This window comes from Mobula hypostoma, unplaced genomic scaffold, assembly GCF_963921235.1.
Source record: "Mobula hypostoma unplaced genomic scaffold, sMobHyp1.1 scaffold_139, whole genome shotgun sequence".
In the NCBI taxonomy this organism is placed as follows: Eukaryota; Metazoa; Chordata; class Chondrichthyes; order Myliobatiformes; family Myliobatidae; genus Mobula; species Mobula hypostoma.
Window position 1 is genome coordinate 158,200 of NW_026948194.1, and position 22,763 is coordinate 180,962.

At 45.2% G+C, this 22,763-nt stretch overlaps 2 protein-coding genes across 2 annotated transcripts; both read left to right on the forward strand.

Annotated features, from left to right (window-relative positions):
- Nucleotides 1-1,566: 1,566 nt before the first annotated feature.
- LOC134341777 (zinc finger protein 235-like) lies at nucleotides 1,567-7,306 on the forward strand (the record flags this gene model as incomplete). The annotated part of the gene is made up of 1 exon (XM_063039699.1): nucleotides 1,567-7,306. A coding segment is annotated over one exon (1,068 nt), but the record flags the coding sequence as incomplete, so codon positions are not given.
- Nucleotides 7,307-8,429: 1,123 nt separating this feature from the next.
- LOC134341769 (zinc finger protein 850-like) lies at nucleotides 8,430-21,856 on the forward strand. Its single transcript, XM_063039686.1, has 2 exons — nucleotides 8,430-8,781; nucleotides 14,095-21,856. The coding sequence occupies exon 2, from the start codon at nucleotides 14,572-14,574 to the stop codon at nucleotides 17,287-17,289; it is 2,718 nt and encodes a 905-aa protein (XP_062895756.1). The 5' UTR covers nucleotides 8,430-8,781; nucleotides 14,095-14,571; the 3' UTR covers nucleotides 17,290-21,856.
- The last annotated feature ends 907 nt before the right edge of the window (nucleotides 21,857-22,763 follow it).

Here is a 22,763-nt window from a genome sequence, read left to right on the forward strand (position 1 = left end):
GATGGAAAATGGTTTGAGAAATGGAAAATGTAATTTAATGCAGACAAGAGTGAGTTGGCCTTCATGAACCAAAGTACTGACAACAATAGATGGATGTAATGTTGATTTGTAGAAGACATTGGTAAGGCCCAATTTGGAGTGTTGTGTACAGTTTTGGTCACCTACCTACTGGAAAGATGTAAAAGAGGTTGAAAGAGCTCAGAGAAAATACACAAAGATGTTGCCAGGTCTGGAGGACTTGGGTTATAAGGAAAGAGTGAACAGGTCAGGACTTTATTCCTTGGAACGTAGAAGATTGAGTGGAGATTTGATGGAGGTATACGACAATTATGAGGGTTATAGATACGGTAAATGCAAGCTGGCTTTTACCACTGAGATGGTGGGATTACAACTAGAGGCCATGGGTTAAGGGTGAAAGGTGAAACGTTAAGGGGAACATGAGGGAAACTTCTGCACACAGACGGTCATCTGGGTGTGGAATGAGCAGCCAGCACAAGTGGTGCATGTGAGCTCAATTTCAACATTTCAGAGGTTTGTATACATACCTGGATGGTAGTGGTATGGGATTGGGCAGTTTAAATAGTCCAGCACAAACTAGATGGCCCAAAGGGCTTGTTTCTGTGTTGCAATTTTCTATGACTGCGAAAAGAACCTGAAATAATACAGAAATTCACTCTGAGTCCTTTTAACGGCTGTGCAGACCAACCACTCATCTCAGCAGGAATTTTTTATATGGCGTTAAAACTGTGGCACTTTAAGTTAATAATACATAAAAGAAAATCCCAGATGCACGTCAAGAAAGACTATTTGCATGAGGGTGTTTCAGTTATGCTGGGGCCAGGCACCCATGCTGCTCAGCAGGAACAGGGAATAATACCAATGGAGAGAGTCAAACTGAGCCAGGTCACAGATTGGAGATGGCAGAAGTGCCCCATTCTTATAGAAAGAGGAAGAGCATCAAGGAATTGATGGCCATTCCAGATACCAGCACTGTGACCAGTCAGAAGAGATTTCTCTCTCCAACTTGGGTTGAACCTCATTGCAACAGTGTGATACCAGATCAAACCTTGACAACTCAAGTAATCTCATCTGAAATTTAGTCCTAACCCATTGATGGATTTTGTAAATCTTTTTACAGGTTAAAAACGAGAAGGAATTTAGCTCCTTGGATCTCAAACACAACACGCCAGTTTTGCTGTCTCTGTCCAGACATTTAAGAAGTGGAGCAAGGGATTCAATCGACCATCCTTCCTGCTCAGACAGTGGGGAGGGATCCACTCGATCATCTGACAGACTGGCACAGTCGTCATTTTATACAGGAGAAAGGCCGTTCACCTGCTCAAACAGTGGGAATCGATTCACTCGGTCATCTCAATTGAAGGTACATCAGCAAGTTCACACTGGGCAAGGCCTTTCACCTGTTCTGTGTGTGAGAAAGGTTTCAGTCAGTCGTCTCACCTGTGGACACACCAGTCTGTTCACACAGGGCAGAGGCTGGTCATCTGCTGAATTTCTGGGAAAGGATTCACTCAGTCATCTGACCTAATGGCTCACCAGTGAGTTTAAACCGGGGAGTGGCCATTCACCTGCTCAGAATGTGGGAAGGGATTCACTCAGTCATCCCACCTACGGAGCCACCAGCAAATTCACACTGGGGAGAAGCCGTTCACCTGCTCAGTCTGTGGGAAGAGATTCACTTACTCTTCCACCCTACTGGTACATCAGCGAGTTCACACTGGGGAGAAGCCGTTCACCTGCTCAGAATGTGGGAAGAGATTCACTCAGTCATCCCACCTACAGAGTCATCAGCGAGTTCACACTGGGGAGAAGCCGTTCACCTGCTCAGAATGTGGGAAGGGATTCGCTGAGTTATTCGACCTACAGACTCATCAGCGAGTTCACACTGGGGAGAAGCCGTTCACCTGCTCAGTCTGTGGGAAAGGATTCACTCAGTCATCCAACCTACAGAGCCATCAGCGAGTTCACACTGGGGAGAAGCCATTCACCTGCTCAGTCTGTGGGAAGAGATTCACTCGGTCATCCCACTTACAGAGTCATCAGCGAGTTCACACTGGGGAGAAGCCGTTCACCTGCTCAGTATGTGGGAGGAGATTCACTCGGTCATGCAACCTGCAGAGTCATCAGAGACTTCACACTGGGGAGAAGCCATTTCCCTGCTCAGTATGTGGGAATAGATTCACTCGGTCATCCCACCTACAGATTCATCAGCGAGTTCACACTGGGGAGAAGCCGTTCACCTGCTCAGTATGTGGGAAGGGATTCACTCAGTCATCCAACCTACAGATTCATCAGCGAGTTCACACTGGAGAGAAGCCGTTCACCTGCTCAGTCTGTGAGAAGAGATTCACTCACTCTTCTGCCCTAATGGTACATCAGCGAGTTCACACTGGGGAGAAGCCGTTCACCTGCTCAGAATGTGGGAAGGAATTCACTCAATCATCCACCCTGCAGAGTCATCAGCGAGTTCACACTGGGGAGAAACCATTCACCTGCTTAGAAGTGGGAAGGGATTCACTCAGTCATCCAACCTACTGGCACACCAGTCAGTTCACAATGAGGAGTGGCCGTTGTTATGAATCCCTAGATTTCGTTTGCTGTGGACTGTCATTTTGAGAGAGAGAGAGAGATTAAGGCAAATCAGTCTGACTTGCAGCTTGTTTACATCGCTCGCTGCTTGTTTAGTTTTAACCGAGGACACAGACACTCAGAGTCAGATGGAGATAAAGGAGGAAAAATGGAAGGTTCAAAACAAGGGAACTAGTAGCCAAGGGTCACTGTTCAGAACTTTCCTCTGCCCACAAGGGTGGGTTAATTAATTCAGCGAACATCGAATGTGTGGTTGTCACTTCATTTGATCCATTGGAGTGGATCGGATTTGGGGTATCCTGTGAAGAACACTTATGTGTTAACCCTTGCTTGGGTTTCAAGTTTCTTACTTTATTTGGTTTGCCTAAAGAAATCCAGTCTGATCAAGGAAGTAATTTTACATCTGGATTATTCCAGCAGGTAATTTATGAACTGGGAGCGACACAAATTACATTGTCTGTGTACCATCTGAAATCACAAGGGGCTTTAGAAAGATTTAATTCTACCGTCAAAACAATGATTAAGACATACTGTGTTGAAAATGGACAAGACTGGGATGAAGGAATACATTTGCTTTTGTTCACCATAAAGGCTGATTTATACTTGTGCGTTCGGGATATGCCGTATCCTACACCGTAGGCCTGATTTAATTTTTGCGTAGCCCTACGCCGTAGCGAGCATGCGTAGTTGTGTCTGCATGGCTATGCACTTCACCACCAAAACGCAAGTTGGCCGTGGGGTTTCTCTGTCACTGTTGAGTTTCTTCGTGAGAGACATGGACAAGGAAATGCATTTCAAATATTTTCTCATGTCGGCAGGTAGATTTGACGATTTGGTTCATTGTCTCCAACCATTTATTTCGCATCAGTGTACAGACATGGCAGAGAAAAGCAACCGGAAATGCGATGCTACCAAGTGGACCAATCACAGTTGTTGTGGTCTGCGTCGCCGCGACGCATGAGTTACTTTTTAGAGGAGGTGCACGTCACCCTACGGCGTAGGGTACGGCGTGGGTACGGCGTAGGGTACGTAGTGCCTATGGCGTACACTTGACGCACAAGTATAAATCAGGCTTAAGAGAGTCGGTACAGGAGTCACTGGGCTTTAGTCCATTTGAACTTGTATTTGGTCATAGAGTGAGGGGACCTTTGACCTTGTTAAAGGAACAGTGGATTGAGGGGATGTACATGTTAACTTGTTAGACTATGTTTTGAAGTTCAAAAATAAACTATACCAAGCCTGTCGTCTAGCGAGACAAAACTTAAAAGATTTCTCAAAACAAAATGAAGTGGTGCTTTGATAAGTGGACCAAAACAAAAGAAAATACTAGGTGGGGGATAATGTGCTTGCCTTATCTCCAATGTTATTATATATCTCTAATCCGGAGAAGTCAGTTCCTGCTATTCTAGCTTTGATGGCTCAATTTAGTAATTTTTCTGGCTACAAATTGAATCTTAATAAGAGTGAATTATTTCCCCTAAATAAGCAGGTACCTATTTATGGATGTTTACCATTTAAATTGGTTACTGACTCATTTATATATTTAGGGATAGTAATTACGAAAAAGTATAAAGACTTATTAAAGCTAATTTTTCACCTTTAATTGATCAGATTAAACTTTTGTTTACTAAATGGTCACCAATTTCTTTGTCTTTGATTGGTCGGATTAATGCTATTAGGAAAAGGTAATTTCTTACAAAGATTGTTCTGTTGAAAGGATATTGGTGTGTTCCATTGACAGACTGAGGTAGAGAAATTTCTGCATTTGTTACACCTTCTGGGTTGTATGAATACAATGTTTCACCATTAGGAATGAAATATGCTCCAGGAACATTCCAGAGAATGATTGATTCTGTAATTCAAGGGTTAGGACACACAGATGCCTATATTGATGACTTAGTCACAGGGAGTGACACTTGGGAAGAGCATATCTCTGTAGTAGAAAAGCTGTTTGACAGGCTCTCCTGGGCCAACCTTACAGTTGACTTAGCTAAGAGTGAATTTGGCCATGCCTCTGTGATCTATCTTGGCTGTGTTGTAGGTCAAGGCAAGTTGGCTCCTGTGCAGGCAAAATCCAGGCAATTTCTGAAGTTCCTATTCAGACTGTGTGACGAAGGCCCGTCACTGATTACAGACGTCTCATGGCACACTCGGTAAAACACTCAAAGGGTCATCCACACTCATTATTCCCTCTGTTATTGTGGTGAGTGCACGCGTCACAATAAATCAACAGTCACAATTTTACACTCATCCCCAGCAGTAACAGGTATGAGAAAAAGAAACACACTGTGTCACAGTTTTATTATCTCAGGTCAATTTATTTATATTCATCTTTCCAGTAAGTGTTTTGCCGAAATGTCATGATAATCTGACGTCTCTCTCCTCCACAGTCACTGGGTCTGAAACAGAGCTGCTGCATAGAGCTGTCTTGTACAGAGGCAGCAGCAACCTGCACAGGTGTGCCGATGGTGGAGGATACCATCTTTACCTGGGACAAGGGTTACGTTACCTAATTACTCAGCTTGTGGTAAAGTTTTGGGGTTTACTTAGGTTATTTAACCGGGAAATGGTGAATCCTATGATGAAGTATATGTGTTCATTGTGAAAACTGGTGGTAGAGTTTCAGATTGTATGAAATGGAAGCTAATTGAGTTATTTAGCTTTTGGTTAATCTAGGGGGATTGGTTTAGCAGTTATAAACCTCGGGTTACCAAGGCTTTGGGTTGTTCTTTTTCGTTGAGTCTGAGGGTGGCTGTTAACTAGACAGGTGACAATTGCAAGCTGTATATATATATAAAAAAAAATTTTCTTGTTTTGATGTGGACATCCAAGTTTTTGTTTTTCCACTATTTTTGTAAATAAAAGCACCTCAATCTATTTTTGCAACTCAAGCCATCTTGTTATTTTTCTTAGACAGATGACCCACAGTTTTTGTGACAGACTGGTACGAAGGCTCTTAGAAGGTTTCTGGGAATGGTTGGATATCATCGTAAGTTCTGTAAGAACTTTGCTGATATCGCTCTTCCTCTGACTAATCTCCTGAAGAAGGGTGAAAAGTTTGTTTGGACCCAGCCTTGTCAGGAAGCATTTGATCAACTGAAAGTTATTATTTGGGATTAGGCCAATCAATGTAGTGTTGTCAGCAAATTTAATTAACAGATTGGTGCTGTGGGCGGCAACACAAGTCATGGGTGCACAGAGAGTAAAGGAGGGGGCCAAGGAGACAACCCTGTGGGGCCTGTGTGCTGAGGGTCGGAGAGACAGAGGTGAGGGAGCCCACTCTTACCACCTGCCAGCCATCTGACAGGAAGTCCGGGATCCAGCTGCACAAGGCAGGGTGAAGTCCGAGGTCTCTGAGCTTCTTGTCGATACTTCACGCCTTTGTATGGCTAAAGCTCTGCCCATGACTGCAAGGAACTGCAGAGAACTTTGGTCTCATCTGGAAACATCATAGAAACAAGCCTCCCCTCTATGGACTCTTCCTACACTTCCCCTGCCTCGGGAAAGCAGGCCGTGTACTCAAAGATGCCCACAACTTTGGACATTATTGCTGCAAACCCAATCCCCCATCGGGGAAGAGATACAAAAGCCTTAAAGCGCATACCACCAGGCTCATGGACAGCTTCCTGTCTGCGGTTGTAAGCCAAATTAATGGTCTCCAGTCCAATAAAATGGACTCGACCTCACAATGTAACTCGACGTGACTCTGCCCCATATGTCTATCTGCTCTGCACTTTCTCTGCAGCCATAATGCTTTGTTACAGTTATTGTTTTGTCGTATATCAGCTCAATGTACTGTTGTAATGTATTGATCTGTGTGGATGGTAGGTCGGGCAAGATTTTCACTGTAGCTCAGTACGTGATAAAAATAAACAAATTCCGCATTTTAATTGTATGGAAATATTAGACAGACTGAGCTTCTGGTTTGGAACCACAGAGGGAAACTTAACTGTTGTCATTTCTGAGGAATGCAAATAAATAGAAAAGGCTTCAGTCTCGCATTACGACCTGCCGTAACTGGGATCAGGTGACCGGTGGTGGGTCTCCCAGACCAATTATCAGAATCAGGTTTAATAGCACCGGCAGATCTTATGTAATTCGTTGTCTCTGCAGCAGCAATAGAACCTAATTCGTAACAATAGATTTTAACCATTGTGATTTAAAATAAGAATATACATATTAAATAGTTAAATTATATAAGTAGTACAACATAAACATTTTAAAAATGTAATACTGTAAACTATTTCAATTGTGTGGAACTATTTGACTGAATGGGTTGCTGCTTTGGAAATTCTGGAGTGAAGCTGAACTAAACTGTACATATTTATGAAAAGCTCAGATAAATACAAAAGGCTAAATTCTCACATAAATGGGTCAGACATCCAGAAACATTGGCTGCACTTCAGCAGGTAAAAACGGTGGAATGAGGCCTAGTCCCAGGCCTCAGCCCAGTGGTTATGGGTAAAGGCCTGGGACGAGGTGAGAGTAAGCATTCGGCACGGACTAGAAGGGCCGAGATGGCCTGTTTCCCTGCTGTAATTGTTATGTGGTTATATGGAAACATGCTGAAAATATTGCAGAGTAAAACATTGTCCACCCACAACGAGAGGACGTGACAGGTCCGGATTTCTGTGCCTTGTCTGATCGGGCGAAAGATGAAGCTACACGGACACATACAGCAGTGACCGGCAGATGCTGCAGATCTGCAGAAAAACGAGAACAGGACACGGGATCACATGAAACATCAAGTGAGAAACAGCAGGAGGTGGCCATTCAGCCCCTCTAACCATCAAGATGAGGGCTCTCCCATCTCAGCCACATGTTTCTGCCTGATCCTCATTTCCTCGATCCCTCCGGTCTCCACACATCTGCCGGCCTCTGTTTTATGTGAGGACGATCACTGAGTCTTCACCGGCCTCTGTGGTGGGGATTTACAGACATTCACCCCCCTCGGAGTGGAGACATTTCCCCTCATCTCAGTCCCGGACAGTCCACCCCCTTTTTCAGAGACTGGGATCCCTGGTTCAGCCGGTAATGATGTTGTGCATTTCGATGTGTTCACCTCTCAGTCCTCAATTCTCCAAATGAAAGGGTTATCACATTTGATCTTTCTTAATATGATGACCCCACCACTACAGGGATCAGTCTGGTGAATCTTCATTGCACTCTCTATAACAAATACTCTCTAACCTCTTTGTTAATCCTCTATGGAATTAATTTCTATCTTCTGCAGCCCCGTGTTGCCCCAACCACTCACCTCCCACCCCCGTCACTATTTCCACCTTCCCACCTCCCCCTCACCTGGATCCACCTCTCACTCCCCAGCTCTTGCCCCATCCCCACCCCTCACCTCTTTTCTCTGACTATTTCCCGTCCACTCTCAGTCCAGAGGGAGGGTCTCGGCCCGAAATGTTGACGGTCCATTTCCCTCCACAGATGCTGCCCGACCCACTGAGTTCCTCCGGCAGTTTGTTCTTTGGTCTGTATAACCCGTGTTAGTGTGGGGAGCGGGATTTTACACCATATCCCAGGTACAGTCTCAACAAAACACAAATAATTGTCACTTTACCCGGACCATTGGCCCCGCTTGCAGGGCAACAGTCTGCCGGTGTTTGCCCCCCAATGTGGTGAATCCCTCTGCTCGCCACCACCGTGGGCTCAGACATTTCCACAGATGAGCCCCTCCTGTCCCCACCGGGACAAACATCCTGTCCGCCCCCTCTCTCACCGTCTTCATCCTTTCAATAAAATCCCCCTCTCCCTCCCCGGGGAACCGGCATCAAACCGACGGGCCGAGCGGTCTCCTCCTACCTCTCAGCGACACATCAGACTCCGGCCGCAGGAGACGCTTCACAAACGCCCCAACTTCCCTCGGAGGGAAATGGAAATAAATCAGAAAGCGGACATTTACTTTGACGGTTGTCCCGCCGTGACAGAAAGTTCGGGAGACGGTGTCAGCGGGGGTAACGCCCTCTCGGCTGGTCCGCCTCCGCTATTGGCTGGAAGCAGTGATTGACATCGCTTCGCACCAATGGGAATAGCGCAGCGCGTGACTCCTCTGTTGACGGCGGTGGGGGAGGGGCTGGTCACGTGATTAGTAGCCCAGCCGTTAAACCGACCAAGCTCGAGCTCACCAGCGCGCGGGGCACAAAAGGCCCCGGATGATCGGTTGAGGTAAGAAGGGATCTCCGGGTTGGGGGTCTCACCGGGCGGGCGTTTTCAACACCGACTTCGGGTAGTTGCTGTGAGCTCCGGACTCCGTGACCCGCAATCCCGGGACAGTCCTGCTCTCTTCCCTCTCTCTCAGCCCCACCATCCGTACACGGGCCCCGGGGAGCTTCCGGCTGATGAGGGAATGGGAACCGATGGATCTCTCAGACAGAGCTGAGCTCCAGCTGTCTAAATGCAAGGATCGGGAACTCGGAGAAAGGGAACAAAATCTTTTACATCAGCTGTTGAGAAAATCACCTTTGTTCTGCCTCCAGTCACAAACAAGAGAAAATCTGCAGATGCTGGAAATCCAAGCAACACACACAAATTGCTGGAGGAACTCAGCATTAGTACTCTTTTCCATAGATGCTGCCTGGCCTGCTGAGTTCCTCCAGCATTTTGTGTCTGTTGCTTGTTCTCCCTCCTCTTGTTCTGGACTTTTCTACCTGTGAGAATTTGTTTTGTCCCACTCTCTCTGGGTACATAATGATATCAAACACCTTTGCCCTGGGCAACAAGTAGCTTTCACATCACAAGTGTGCCAGACTCCAATGAGACAGACTACTGCCCTTCCCTTCATATTCATTGGCATTGCCATCACTGAGTTCACCACCATCAGTCACCTGGGGGAGGGTTCAGGGGAAATATTTCTGTACAATACAGAAACTGGTGTTACCTGTGTGTATTGTGGTGATGTAAAAGTTGCTGGAGAATTTGAAAGTGGGAAGAAGTGGAGTGATAGCTTGAAATCTGAGTTTTTAAAGCATCATTTAGCAAGCAAATCAGATATGGACGGAATGGCTCTCTAAAGTTCACTCTGCCCATGTTGTCACTGAGTAAAAAAAAGCTTTATGTGCACACTGGTCATTACAAATTAGAGGGGACATAGGTGGGAAGGTGGGAAGACATCTAGTGTCCCCGATGCCCTCACGTACAAGATGTACATCCAGCTGCAGCTTGTAACCCTGCACTTTAAGGAGTTGGAACATGAAATGGAAGAATTCTGGATCATCCAGGAGCTGGAGGAGGTGATAGATATGACATGAAGAGAGGTGAGTTACACCCAAGGTGCAGGACACAGGAAACTGGGTGAGAGTCAGGAAGGGGAATGAGGTTAAATAACCATCGCAGAGTAATCTTGTGTCCATCCCACACAACAACAGGTGGATCCACTTTAGAAACTGTTACAAATTAGGGGACTTTGGTCAGAAGGTGCGAAGACATCCAGTGTCCCCGATTAATTCAGCATGAATTAATCAGTCTGATGGCCTGGTAGAAGATGATGTCCCGGAGCCTGTTGGTCCTTTTGCTCTGGTACAGTTTCCTGGATGGTAGCAGCAGGAACAGTTTGTGGTTGTGGTGAATTGGGTCCCCAATATCCTTTGGGCCCTTTTTACACACCTGTCTCTGTAAATGTCCTGAATAGTGGGAAGTTCACATCTACAGATGCGCTGGGCTGTCAGCACCACTCTCTGCAGGTTCCTGTGATTAAGGGAAGTACAGTTCCCATACCAGGCAGTGATGCAGCCGGTCAGGATGCTCTCAATTGTGTCCCTGCAGAAAGTTCTTAGGATTTGGGGCCCATCCCAAACTTCTTCAACCGTTTGAGCTGAAAGAGGTGCTTTTTTCACAACACAGCTGGTATAGATAGAAACTACAGCACAGAAACAGGCCTTTTGGCCCTTCTTGGTGTGCCGAACCATTTTCTGCCTAGTTCCACTGACCTGCACACAGATCATATCCCTCCATACACCTCCCATCCATGTATCTGTCCAATTTATTCTTAAATGTTAAAAAAGAACCCGCATTTACCACCTCATCTGGCAGCTCATTCCATACTCCCACCACTCTCTGTGTGAAGAAGCCCTCCCTCATGTTCCCATTAAACTTTCCCCTTTCACCCTTAACCCATGTCCTCTGGTTTTTTTCTCCCCTTGCCTCAGTGGAAAAAGCCTGCTTGCATTCACTCTATCTATACCCATCATAATTTTATATACCTCTATCAAATCTCCCCTCATTCTTCTACGCTCCAGGGAATAAAGTCCTAACCTATTCAACCTTTCTCTGTAACTGAGTTTTTCAAGTCCCAGCAACATCCTTGTAAACCTTCTCTGCACTCTTTCAACCTTATTTATATTCTTCCTGTAATTTGGTGACCAAAACTGAACACAATACTCCAGATTCGGCCTCACCAATGCCTTATACAACCTCATCATAACATTCCAGCTCTTATACTCAATACTTTGATTAATAAAGGCCAATGTACCAAAAGCTCTCTTTACGACCCTATCTACCTGTGACGACACTTTTAGGGAATTTTGTATCTGTATTCCCAGATCCCTCTGTTCCACTGCACTCCTCAGTGCCTTACCATTAACCCTGTATGTTCTACGTTGGTTTGTCCTTCCAATGTGCAATACCTCACACTTCTCAGTATTAAACTCCATCTGCCATTTTTCAGCCCATTTTTTCAGATGGTCCAAGTCCCTCTGCAGGCTCTGAAAACCTTCCTCACTGTCTACTACACCTCCAATCTTTGTATCATCAGCAAACTTGCTGATCCAATTTACCACATTATCATCCAGATCATTGATATAGATGACAAATAACAATGGACCCAGCGCTGATCCCTGTGGCACACCACTAGTCACAGGCCTCCACTCAGAGAAGCAATTCTCTACCACCACTCTGTGGCTTCTTCCATCGAGCCAATGTCTAATCCAATTTACCACCTCTCCATGTATACCTAGCGACTGAATTTTCCTAACTAACCTCCCATGCGGGACCTTGTCAAAGGCCTTACTGCAGTCCATGTAGACAATATTGACTGCCTTCCCTTCATCCACTTTCCTGGTAACCTCCTCGAAAAACTCTAACAGATTGGTCAAACATGACCTACCACGCACAAAGCCATGTTGACTCTCCCTAATAAGCCCCTGTCTATCCAAATGCTTGTAGATTCTGTCTCTTAGTACTCCCTCCAATAACTTACCTACTACTGACGTTAAACTCACTGGCCTATAATTTCCCGAATTACTTTTCAATCCTTTTTTAAACAATGGAACAACATGAGCCACTCTCCAAACCTCCGGCACTTCACCCGTAGACAGCGACATTTTAAATATTTCTGCCAATGTGAGACAATTTCAGACAATGTGAGATCCTTGGTAATGTTTATGCCAAGGAATTTAAAGCTGTTCACCGTGATCAATTGATGTCAATAGGGGTTAGCATGTCTCAATTCCTCCTGTCATCCACAATCAGCCCCTTTGTTTTTGTGACAATGAGGGAGAGTTTGTTTTCTTGACACCAGTCAGATGTTGTTCAGACCTCAGATAGTCAGCGATCAAATAGTTGAGCATGGTGTGAATGTGCTGAGCTGTGTATATCACAATGCAAGAAGCATCATAGGAAAGCCAGGTGAGCTCAGGACAGGAATTATGATACTGTAGCCATTATTGGGACATGGTTGCACCCAACTGTCTGAGGGATTTAGAGGAACAAATTTGTAGAGAGATCACAGACCATGCCAAGAAACAAAGGTTGATTCAGTGAGTGATTTTAACTTTCCATATAGTGACTGGGACTCCCATACTGTAAAAGGACTAGATGGGGTAGAGTTTGTTAAATGTGACCTGAATCAGTACATAGAATTCCTGATGTAGAAGTGTGCAATAAGCTGTTAGGAAATGATCCAGGGCTGGTGACAGAAATTAGTGATCATAATGCCATGAGATTCAAAGTAAATATGGCAAAAGGGAGGTCTGGACCACAGGTTGAGATTCTAAGTTGAAGAAAGGTCAATTTTGATGGTATCAGAAAGGATCTGACAAGTGTGGTTTGGGAAAGGCGTTTTCTGGCAAAGGAGTACTTGGTAAGTGGGAGGACTTCAGAAGTGAAATTTTGAGGGTGTAGAGTTTGTATGTGCCTGCCAAAATAAAAGTTGAAAGGTAACTGGTGCAGGGAACCTTGGGTTTCAAGAGATATTGAGGCCCTGGATATTTTGTTCCTCTAAATGCCTCAGACTGTTGGGTGCTGCCAAGACTCATTAATGACTACAATATCATAATTCCACACCCCGAGCTCATTCGACTTTTTATTTTAGTCATCTTCTGCAGGTTTCAAAAAGCTTCCCAATAGTTTTTCCCCTTTTGTTTGCCCTCTGTTTGGATTTTATATTGGCTTTGGCTTCTCATTTCAACCACAGTTGTGTTCTCCTGCCTTTCCAATGCTTCCACTTCTTTGGGATGTATCGATCACTCAGCTCCCGAATTGCTCCCAGAAACTCCAGCCATCGCTGCTCCGTTGTCACTCCTACCTTTTCCCTTCCAGACAAGTTTGACCAGCTTCTCTGTCATAGAAACATGGGTAAGTTCAGTATGGAAACAGGCTATTTGGCCCATCTAGTCAATGCTGAAAAAAACATTTAAGCTCTCTAATGCAACTACCTGCACTGGGACCATCGCCCTCCACACCCCTACCATCCAGGCTCCCATCCAGACTTCTTTTACATGGTGAAAACGAGCTCATATTCACCACTTGTGCTGACACTCTCACGACCATTTCAGTAAAGAGCCTTTCCAAATGTTTCTGTTTAATTTTCACCTTCCCCACTTACCCATGACCTCTGGTTGTCATCCCACCCAACCTCAGTGGGAAAAGCTGCTTGCATTTACCCTGTTTATACCCTCATAATTTTGTATACTTCTTTCACATCCTCAAAGCAATGTGTACTTTCCTTGTTTATGTTTAGAGACTTTTTTAGATGTATAAGATGATGAGGGGCATTGATCATGTGGCTAGCCAGAGGTTTTTTCCCAGGGCTGAAATGGCTAACACGAGAGGGCATAGTTTTAGGTGCTTGGAAATAGATACCGAGGGGATGTCAGGGGTAAGTATTTTACACAGAGAGTGGTGGGTGCGTGGAATGCACTGCCGGCTATTTGTGTGAGAGTGTTCCAGTTACTGTGGGGCCAGGAACCCATGCAGCTCAGTGGGAACAGGGAATAATACCAATGGAGAGAGTCAAACTGAGTCAGGTCACAGATTGGAGATGGCAGAAATGCCCCATTCTTATAGAGACAGGAAGAGCATCAGAGAATTTGATGGTCATTCCAGATCCCAGCTCTGTGCCCAGTTAGAAGATGATTTCTCTCTCCAACTTGGGTTGAACTTCACTGTAATAGTGTGATGCGAGAATACACTTTAACAACTCAAGTGACCTCATCTGAAAGGTTTTCCAACACTGATTGATGGATTTTGTAAATCTTTTTACAGGTTAAAAATGACAAGGAATTTGTCTACTGGAATCTCGAACAGAACACGCCAGTTTTGCTGTCTCTGTCCAGATATTTAATAGTCATAGTCATACTTTATTGATCCCGGGGGAAAATGGTTTTCGTTACAGTTGCACCATACAGTGGAAGAAGTGAAACAAGGCATCCACTCAATCATCCCTCCTGCTCAGACGATGGGGAGTGCTTCTCTGGATCATCAGACCGATTGGCATACCCGTCATTTTACACAGGGGGGAATCCATTCATCTGATCATACAGTGGGAATGAATTCAATCGGTCATCTCAACTGAAGGTACGTCATCAAGTTCACACCGGGACAAGGCCATTCACCTGTTCTGTGTGTGAGAAGGGATTGAGTCGGTCTTTCCATCTGTGGACACACCAGTCAGTTCACCCTGGGCAGGGGCTGGTTGTCTGCTGAACTTGTTGGGAAGAATTCACTCGATCATCTGACCTAATGTCTCACCAGCGAGTTCACACCGGGGAGCAGCCGTTCACCTGCTCGGACTGCGGGAAGGGATTCACTCGCTCATCTAAATTGAAGGTACATCAGCGAGTTCACACTGGAGAGAGGCCATTCATCTGCTCGGAATGTGGGAAAGGATTCACTCAGTCATACCATCTGCTGACACACCAGCGAGTTCACACTGGGGAGAGACCGTTCACCTGCTCAGACTGCGGGAAGGGATTCACTTGCTCATCTAAACTGAAGGTACATCAGCGAGTTCACACTGGGGAGAGGCCATTCATCTGCTCAGACTGTGGGAAGGGATTCACTTGGTCAACCGATCTGCTGACACACCAGTCAGTTCACTCTGGGGAGAGACCATTCACCTGCTCAGTCTGTGGGAAGGGATTCACTTGCTCATCTCAACTGAAGGTGCATCAGCGAGTTCACACTGGGGAGAGGCCATTCACCTGCTCAGATTGTGGGAAGGGATTCACTTGCTCATTTAAACTGAAGGTACATCAGCGAGTTCACACTGGGGAGAGGCCATTCAGCTGCTCAGATTGTGGGAAGGGATTCACTTGCTCATCTAAACTGAAGGTACATCAGCGAGTTCACACTGGGGAGAGGCCGTTCACCTGCTCAGTCTGTGGGAAGGGATTCACATACTCATCTCAACTGAAGGTGCATCAGAGAGTTCACACTGGGGAGAGGCCGTTCACCTGCTCAGACTGTGGGAAGGGATTCACATGCACATCTCAACTGAAGGTGCATCAGAGAGTTCACACTGGGGAGAGGCCGTTCACCTGCTCAGACTGTGGGAAGGGATTCACTGGATCATCTCAACTGAAGGTACATCAGCGATTTCACACTGGGGAGAAGCCGTTCACCTGCTCAGACTGTGGGAAGGGATTCACTGGATCATCTCAACTGAAGGTACATCAGCGAGTTCACACTGGGGAGAGGCCGTTCACCTGCTCAGACTGTGGGAACGGATTCACTCAGTCATCTCATCTGAAGGTGCATCAGAGAGTTCACACTGGGGAGAGGCCATTCACCTGCTCAGACTGTGGGAAGGGATTCACTCGGTCATCTAAACTGAAGTTACATCAACGACTTCACACTGGGGAGAGGCCATTCACCTGCTCAGTCTGTGGGAAGGGATTCACTACATCATCTGAACTCAAAGTACATCAGCGAGTTCACACTGGGGAGAGGCCGTTCACCTGCTCAGAATGTGGAAGGGGATTCACTCGGTCATCCCAACTGCTGGTACACAAGTCAGTTCACACTGGGGAGAGGCCGTTCACCTGCTCAGAATGTGGAAGGGGATTCACTGTGTCATCCGAACTGCTAATACACAAGTCAGTTCACACTGAGGAGAGGCCGTTCACCTGCTCAGTCTGTGGGAAAGGATTCACTTGCTCATCTCAACTGAAGGTGCATCAGCGAGTTCACACTGGAGAGAGGCCGTTCACCTGCTCAGACTGTGGGAAGGGATTCACTACATCATCCCAACTGAAAGTACATCAGCGACTTCACACTGGGGAGAGGCCATTCACCTGTTCAGATTGTGGGAAGGGATTCACTTGCTCATCTAAACTGAAGGTACATCAGCGAGTTCACACTGGAGAGAGGCCGTTCACTTGCTCAGTCTGTGGGAAGGGATTCACTCAGTCATCTCAACTGAAGGTACATCAGAGAGTTCACACTGGGGAGAGGCCGTTCACCTGCTCAGACTGCGGGAAGGGATTCCCTCGGTCATCCAGCCTACTGGTACACATGTCAGTTCACACTGGGGAGAAGCCGTTCACCTGTTCAGACTGTGGGAAGGGATTCACTCAGTCATCCGGCCTACTGGTACACATGTCAGTTCACACTGGGGAGTGGCCATTCACCTGTTCAGACTGCGGGAAGGGATTCACTCAGTCATCTCAACTGAAAGTACATCAGCGAGTTCACACTGGGGAGAGGCCATTCACCTGTTCAGACTGCGGGAAGGGATTCACTCGGTCATCCAGCCTACTGGTACACATGTCAGTTCACACTGGGGAGAAGCCGTTCACCTGTTCAGACTGTGGGAAGGGATTCACTCAGTCATCCAGCCTACTGGTACACATGTCAGTTCACACTGGGGAGTGGCCATTCACCTGTTCAGACTGCGGGAAGGGATTCACTCGGTCATCTCAACTGAAAGTACATCAGCGAGTTCACACTGGGGAGAGGCCATTCACCTGTTCAGACTGTGGGAAGGGATTCACTCGATCATCTCAACTGAAAGTACATCAGAGAGTTCACACTGGGGAGAGGCCGTTCACCTGCTCTGTGTGTGGGGAGGGATTCACTCAGTCATCTGAACTGAAGGTACATCAGCGAGTTCACACTGGGGAGAGGCCGTTCACCTGCTCAGACTGTGGGAAGGGATTCACTTGCTTATTCCACCTACAGAGACATCAGCGTGTTCATACTGGGGAGAGGCCATTCAACTGCTCAGAGTGTGGGAAAGGATTCACACAGTCATCTCATCTGAAGTTACATCAGCGTGTTCACACTGGGGAGAGGCCATTCACCTGCTCTGTGTGTGGGGAGGGATTCACTTGCTCATTCCACCTACAGAGACATCAGCGAGTTCACACTGGGGAGAGGCCATTCACCTGCTCAGACTGTGGGAAGGGATTCACTTGGTCATCTCAACTGCAGAGACACCAGCAAGTTCACAATGGGTAGAGGCTGATCACCTGCTCAGACTCTGGGAAGAGATTCTGTCAGCCATATCAACCAAATGTGCATCATTGAATTCACACTGGGGAGAGGTTGTTCACCTGCTGTGAATGTGGGAAGCGATTCATTCAGTCATCTAACCTTATCTAACCCGCGCTTCGGCTGGCAGCGTAATATAGGGGGTGATAGCCCCCCAGCCCGGCCCAACTTCAGAAATCTCGTTTGGATGGATGCCGCATGATGTGTCCCCTGTTACAAATCAGTACCCTGTGTGACGGGGTCCTGAATTACCCCTATGAACTGTGCTCGATTACCCCTATTAACTGTGCTTTTGAAAAGAGAGAGAGTTATTTAACATCGATAGCTTGTTTTGAAAGAGAGAGAGACAAAGACTAACTGTGGGACTGTCACTTTAAGGCACGAGAAAGAACTCGTTAACTTTAGGCATTCTGCTGAGTTGGAGAAAGCACCGAGCAGCTCGTAAGTTGCAATTGTAACCAAAGGCGGTATTATTTAATGGACACTTGATGTCATATTTTTGGCAGGTTGTTGACACTTTCTTCAAGGATTTTTGCCTGCTTGGATTTCTTTCACAGGGAGAGAATGGAAGAGTTATTTGAATGATAGTTGACGCTCAGCACGGGAAGATAAAATAGGTCAGATGATAGACCTCAGACACATGTTTGGACACTGAATGAGCATTGTTGTGCCCGCAGGGAAAGTGGGTTTTGGAGGATCGATCAGGCAGATCGATCCATCGCTCTTGCAGTGGAAAGAGGAAAAGGGTTGACTGGTGGGGAGTTGTCCATGTGTCCACCCTTGCCTGAGGGATAGCTCCACCATAGAAAACCGGTCCCCTTTGTTAAAGTCACAGTCGGTGACTTTTAAAGGATTTCAAAGGACAACGAGAAGATCAACGGCATCAGCTCACCTGAAGACTCAAATCTCTGTCTCCCTCTCTCTCCATCACTACTCAACTCAATACCACGAACTGAACTGAACTGAACTTTACTTATCATCGTAAGACTGTATCTTTTTACCCCTAGACTTAAAGAAGCTTGGTTTTTTATACATATATATTCCACACTTACTTTTATGTAATCATTACTAACCTGTTTGATTTATCTACATTTATATTATTGTATTGTGTAGTTACTAATAAATATTATTAGTTTATAGCAATACTGGACTTCAAAGTGTTTTCCATCTCTGCTGGTTCTTTATTCCCGTCACGGGCTACGTATACAAAATTGGGGCTCGTCCGGGATATGAACCCTGGACCTCTTACAAAATTGGGGCCTGCATCAGTGTTATGAACAAAATTGGTTGGGAGGCTTGTTTGAATTGATTGGGGAAAATCCCGTTTGATTTGGTTGTGTGGAAATGCAGCAGAAATGGATGTTAGTATTGAGGATGAGCTTCAGCTTCTGTTGGAAAAATTAAGAATGGAGCATGAATTGAAATTAAAACGGCTTGAGAGAGGCTAGAAAGGCAGCAAGATGTAGACAAGAGGCAGCAAGACAGAGCGAAGGGTAGGAAAACAGAGAGAAGAGGCAGAAAGACAGAGACAGCCGAGATGGAGATATGGCAATGTGAAGATCAGGTGGCAGACGACAAGCAGAAGCGGTTCAAGCTGGAAAAGATAGGGAAGTTGCAGCAAAGAGGTTTAGTGTTGGACCCTGATGATTTTTACAGCTCGGAAGGGCTTGTTTTGTGTGATGAATTGAAAAGTTGTGTTCTTGATGATGTAAGGGCATACCCTGATGCAGAGGATGCCGCTACCCTGCAGGGGTTTGATAAGAAAGCAGACAAAGAAGTTTTAACCCACGAGGTTGAGTTTACTCCCAAAAAGAATTTGCCAGAGAATAGCTGGGAGGTTCGGGGTGACCTTGAATTTGAAACTGGGACAAATGATGACAGCCCAGAAGAGGCAGCTGTCCCGATTTAATGTGTTCAGGTTGTGGAAGTACCTGTGAATTCACAGGGTTCTGAACCTTATGTTAAAGCTCAGTTAAAATCTGAGGTGCCTGACTTGGTTGAAAAGGAATGCAGGTTTTGTGTGTCAGATGATCTTGGTTCAGTGAATAAGGGGTTAACCTTGGTACTGGTGGAATGTGAGGATTCTCAGTTACTTGTATTAGACCGTGGTTTAAAGGCTGGTGAAGAAGTGGGTTCTGGTGAGGTCAGTGTTGCTGAAAATAATGGGAAAAGTGCTGTTCCTGGACTTTTGGATAAAGTGCTGGAAAAGTTTGGATTGGTTGCGCGACCTTTGACCCTGCTTGCGGGACAAAGGCCTGCCGAGCAAGGATGTGCTACTCTGTGGAATTTTGTTTGGACACTTCAGCACCTGCAAGCTAATTCAGTGTAATATTATGGAGATAAGTCGGAGAAATTTGATGAACGGATTGTTTGGTCTCTTCCATAATGTATACATGGTTCCCATAAGCCTGATGATGGTGCTGAGTTTAGTAAACAATGGAGACATGTTGACAGCTCTCCACGATAAGAGTGTTTCAGCAATTCAGCTGATGAGCAGAGCTGCTGTTGAGGCCTACGGTAGGAAAACCAGAGGTTTAAATTATAATGATGTATCACAGACTTTTCTACCTTCCAGATTTCGGCAGGACTTTGAGAGTAAGGTGTATGGGAAAGACTTGTCTTTATTGAGGAAGGTATTTACAGAGAACAGAAGGGAGATTCTGGAATGGTGGCTTTAAAGGAGATAGCTCTCATAGGAGAAGAGGTTCAGAGAGAGTCAGTGGGATATTACCATAAAGATGGGGTGTTGATGAGGAGGTGGAGACCAGCCACTGTGCCTGCAAGTCACGTGATGGTTCTGAAAGTTTACAGGGCTGAAATTTTAAACATGGCTTACAGTGTGCCTTTTGGTGGGCCTCATGGAGTGAGAAAGACAGTGAACAGGATTATGAAGGAATTTTACTGGCCTAGTTCAAGGAAGGATGTTGTGAATTTTTACAGGATTTGCCATACCTGTCATGTGGAGGGGAAATCTAATCAGGTTATTCAGGTAACACTACTTAAACCGGTATCTGCTTTTAGTGAATCTTTTTCCTGGGGTCATAGTGGATTGTGTAGGCCCATTGCAAAAGACTGCAGCTGGTCATCAGTATGTGTTAACAATTATGTGTGCTGTGTCTAGGTCCCCTGAAGTAGTGTATTTTGAAAACACCCTGGCCAAGACTGTGGTAACAGCATTCAGTAAGTTTTTCCCACTGGTAGGTCTGCCCAAAGAAATTCAATTTGATTTAAAAAGGGTTGTAGGTTTACTTTGAGAGCATTCCAGGGGATAGCTACAGAATTAGAAGCTAAGCACATGGTGTCATCTACAGATGTAAGAGTCCAAGGGAGCCTTGGAACGGCTCCACTCAACTCTTAAGACCATGATTAAAACACATTGTGTGAGAAATGGGAAAAATTGGGATGAAGGGGTTCCCCTCCTCTTATTTATTGTTGGAGATTCGATTCAGAAGGCTTTGGAGGGTAGTTTGTTGAAACCTGTATTCAGTTACAGGCCAAAAGGACGTTTGACCCTACTCAGAGAACTATGGTCTGATTGAGAAAAATGTGTCAGTGTGTTTAAGTTTGTTTTAAAATTCTGGGAAAATTTAGTAAGCTTTGTGTCCTTGCAAAGGAAAGTTTACAAAATGGTCGAATCAAAGTAAAACACTTGTTTGCTAGAATTGCAGCTGGGAGAATTGTTATGGAACAAAATGGAGTCGTGGAATCTGATAATGGAGTGGAAAAACATGTTTGCCCACTGAATCTATTCTCACTCAGATGTCAGAATTCCATTGTTTTGGAAAATATTACTGATAAGGTCCATCAGTTGGACCCTAGATCGCAACAACTAGCGAAAGGACTAATTGGTATTTTGAAATAGAGCACAGGTGCAGTGCATCACGTCATTATGAATTCAGCCCAGCCCATGAAATGGTACCTTTACAGAGAGAACTTTCAGAAAGGAAAATGGTTGAAGAAATTAGAAACAGGAAAGAACAAGGACAGAGAATGAATGACTGTATTGATAGAGTGGGGAAGGCTAAATACCTTTTAAAGTTTGACTTGTTAAAAGAATACTGGGGTGTTCCCTTAACAGAGAGGGCTAAAGAGAAATCAGCATTTGGGACATTTCAAAGAATGATCAATTCTGTGATTAGAGGTTTAGTAAACACAGGGGCTTATATCAGTGATTTATTGGTCTTGAATGACACGTGGGAAGAGCAGATTGCAGCTGTAGAAAAACTATTTGACAGATTTTCCAAGGCCAGTCTTACTGTGGACCTCACTAAAAGTGAGTTTGGCCATGTTACAGTTGTTTGTACATATGTGTGTTATATGTTGGGCCAAGGCCACTTGACTCCTGGACAGGCCAAGGTTCAAGCTATTGCTGAAGTTCCTGTAAAACTGTATCTTTTTACTGCTAGAATTAAAGAAGCTTGGTTTTTCATACATATATATTCCACACTTACTTTTATGTAATCATTACTAACCTGTTAGATTTATCTACATTTATAATACTGTATTGCATAGTTACCAATAAATATTATGAGTTTCGAACAATGCTGGACTTCAAAGTGTTTTCCATCTCTGCTGGTTCTTCATTCCCATCACAGAATACGTGACAGCTGAAATAACAAACAGTACACAATGTACAATGAAATGATTGAGCTTTATAATTCTTACTTTGACTGTATGGTTACCAAAGTAAAGAGAAAAAGGACCCACTCTCTCCATTCAGTATTATACATCACTCATATCTGTGGGAGACACTGGCAGGAATATGGAGGTCGCAGAGGTCAGTGGTCAGAAAGTGTAAAGTTACGTTACTCGGGAGAAGGTTCTTGGGAAACGGAGATGGTCTGAAGGTAAATAGGTCACCTGGACCAGATGGTGCACACCCCAGGGATCTGAAAGAGGTGGCTGAAGAGATGTGGATGCATTAGCAATGATCTTTCGAGAATCGTTAAGGAAATTAGATCCTAAGAAGTTTTTTTCCTTCACTACTCTCCCTCTCCCAGTTACACCTATCACCTACCACTTCTTCCACCCCTCCAACCCCCACACTTCTTCCTCTGACATCTCATCTTTTTTTTCCCCAGTCCTGATGAAGGGTCTCGGCTCGAAACCTCGACTGTTTACTATTTCCCATATATGCTGCCTGGCCTCCTAGGTTCCTCTAGCATTTTGTCTATGTGTTGCTTGGATTTCCAGCATCCACAGATTTTCTCCTATTTTTCATAAAAACAAAAGTGGGGTCATATAATAAAGCAAGAAAATGGTGGGAAGTTAGAGGATTGAAAAGCTTTTACATACCCAACAGGAGACAACTAAAAAAAACACACAGGGGAGACAAGGTGAAAAATTAAGGTAAGTGAGCCAATAGTATCAAGTATCAAAAGCCTTTCAGATATATTCAGAGTAAAAGAGAGGCAAGAATTCATATTGTACCGCTGGAAGAT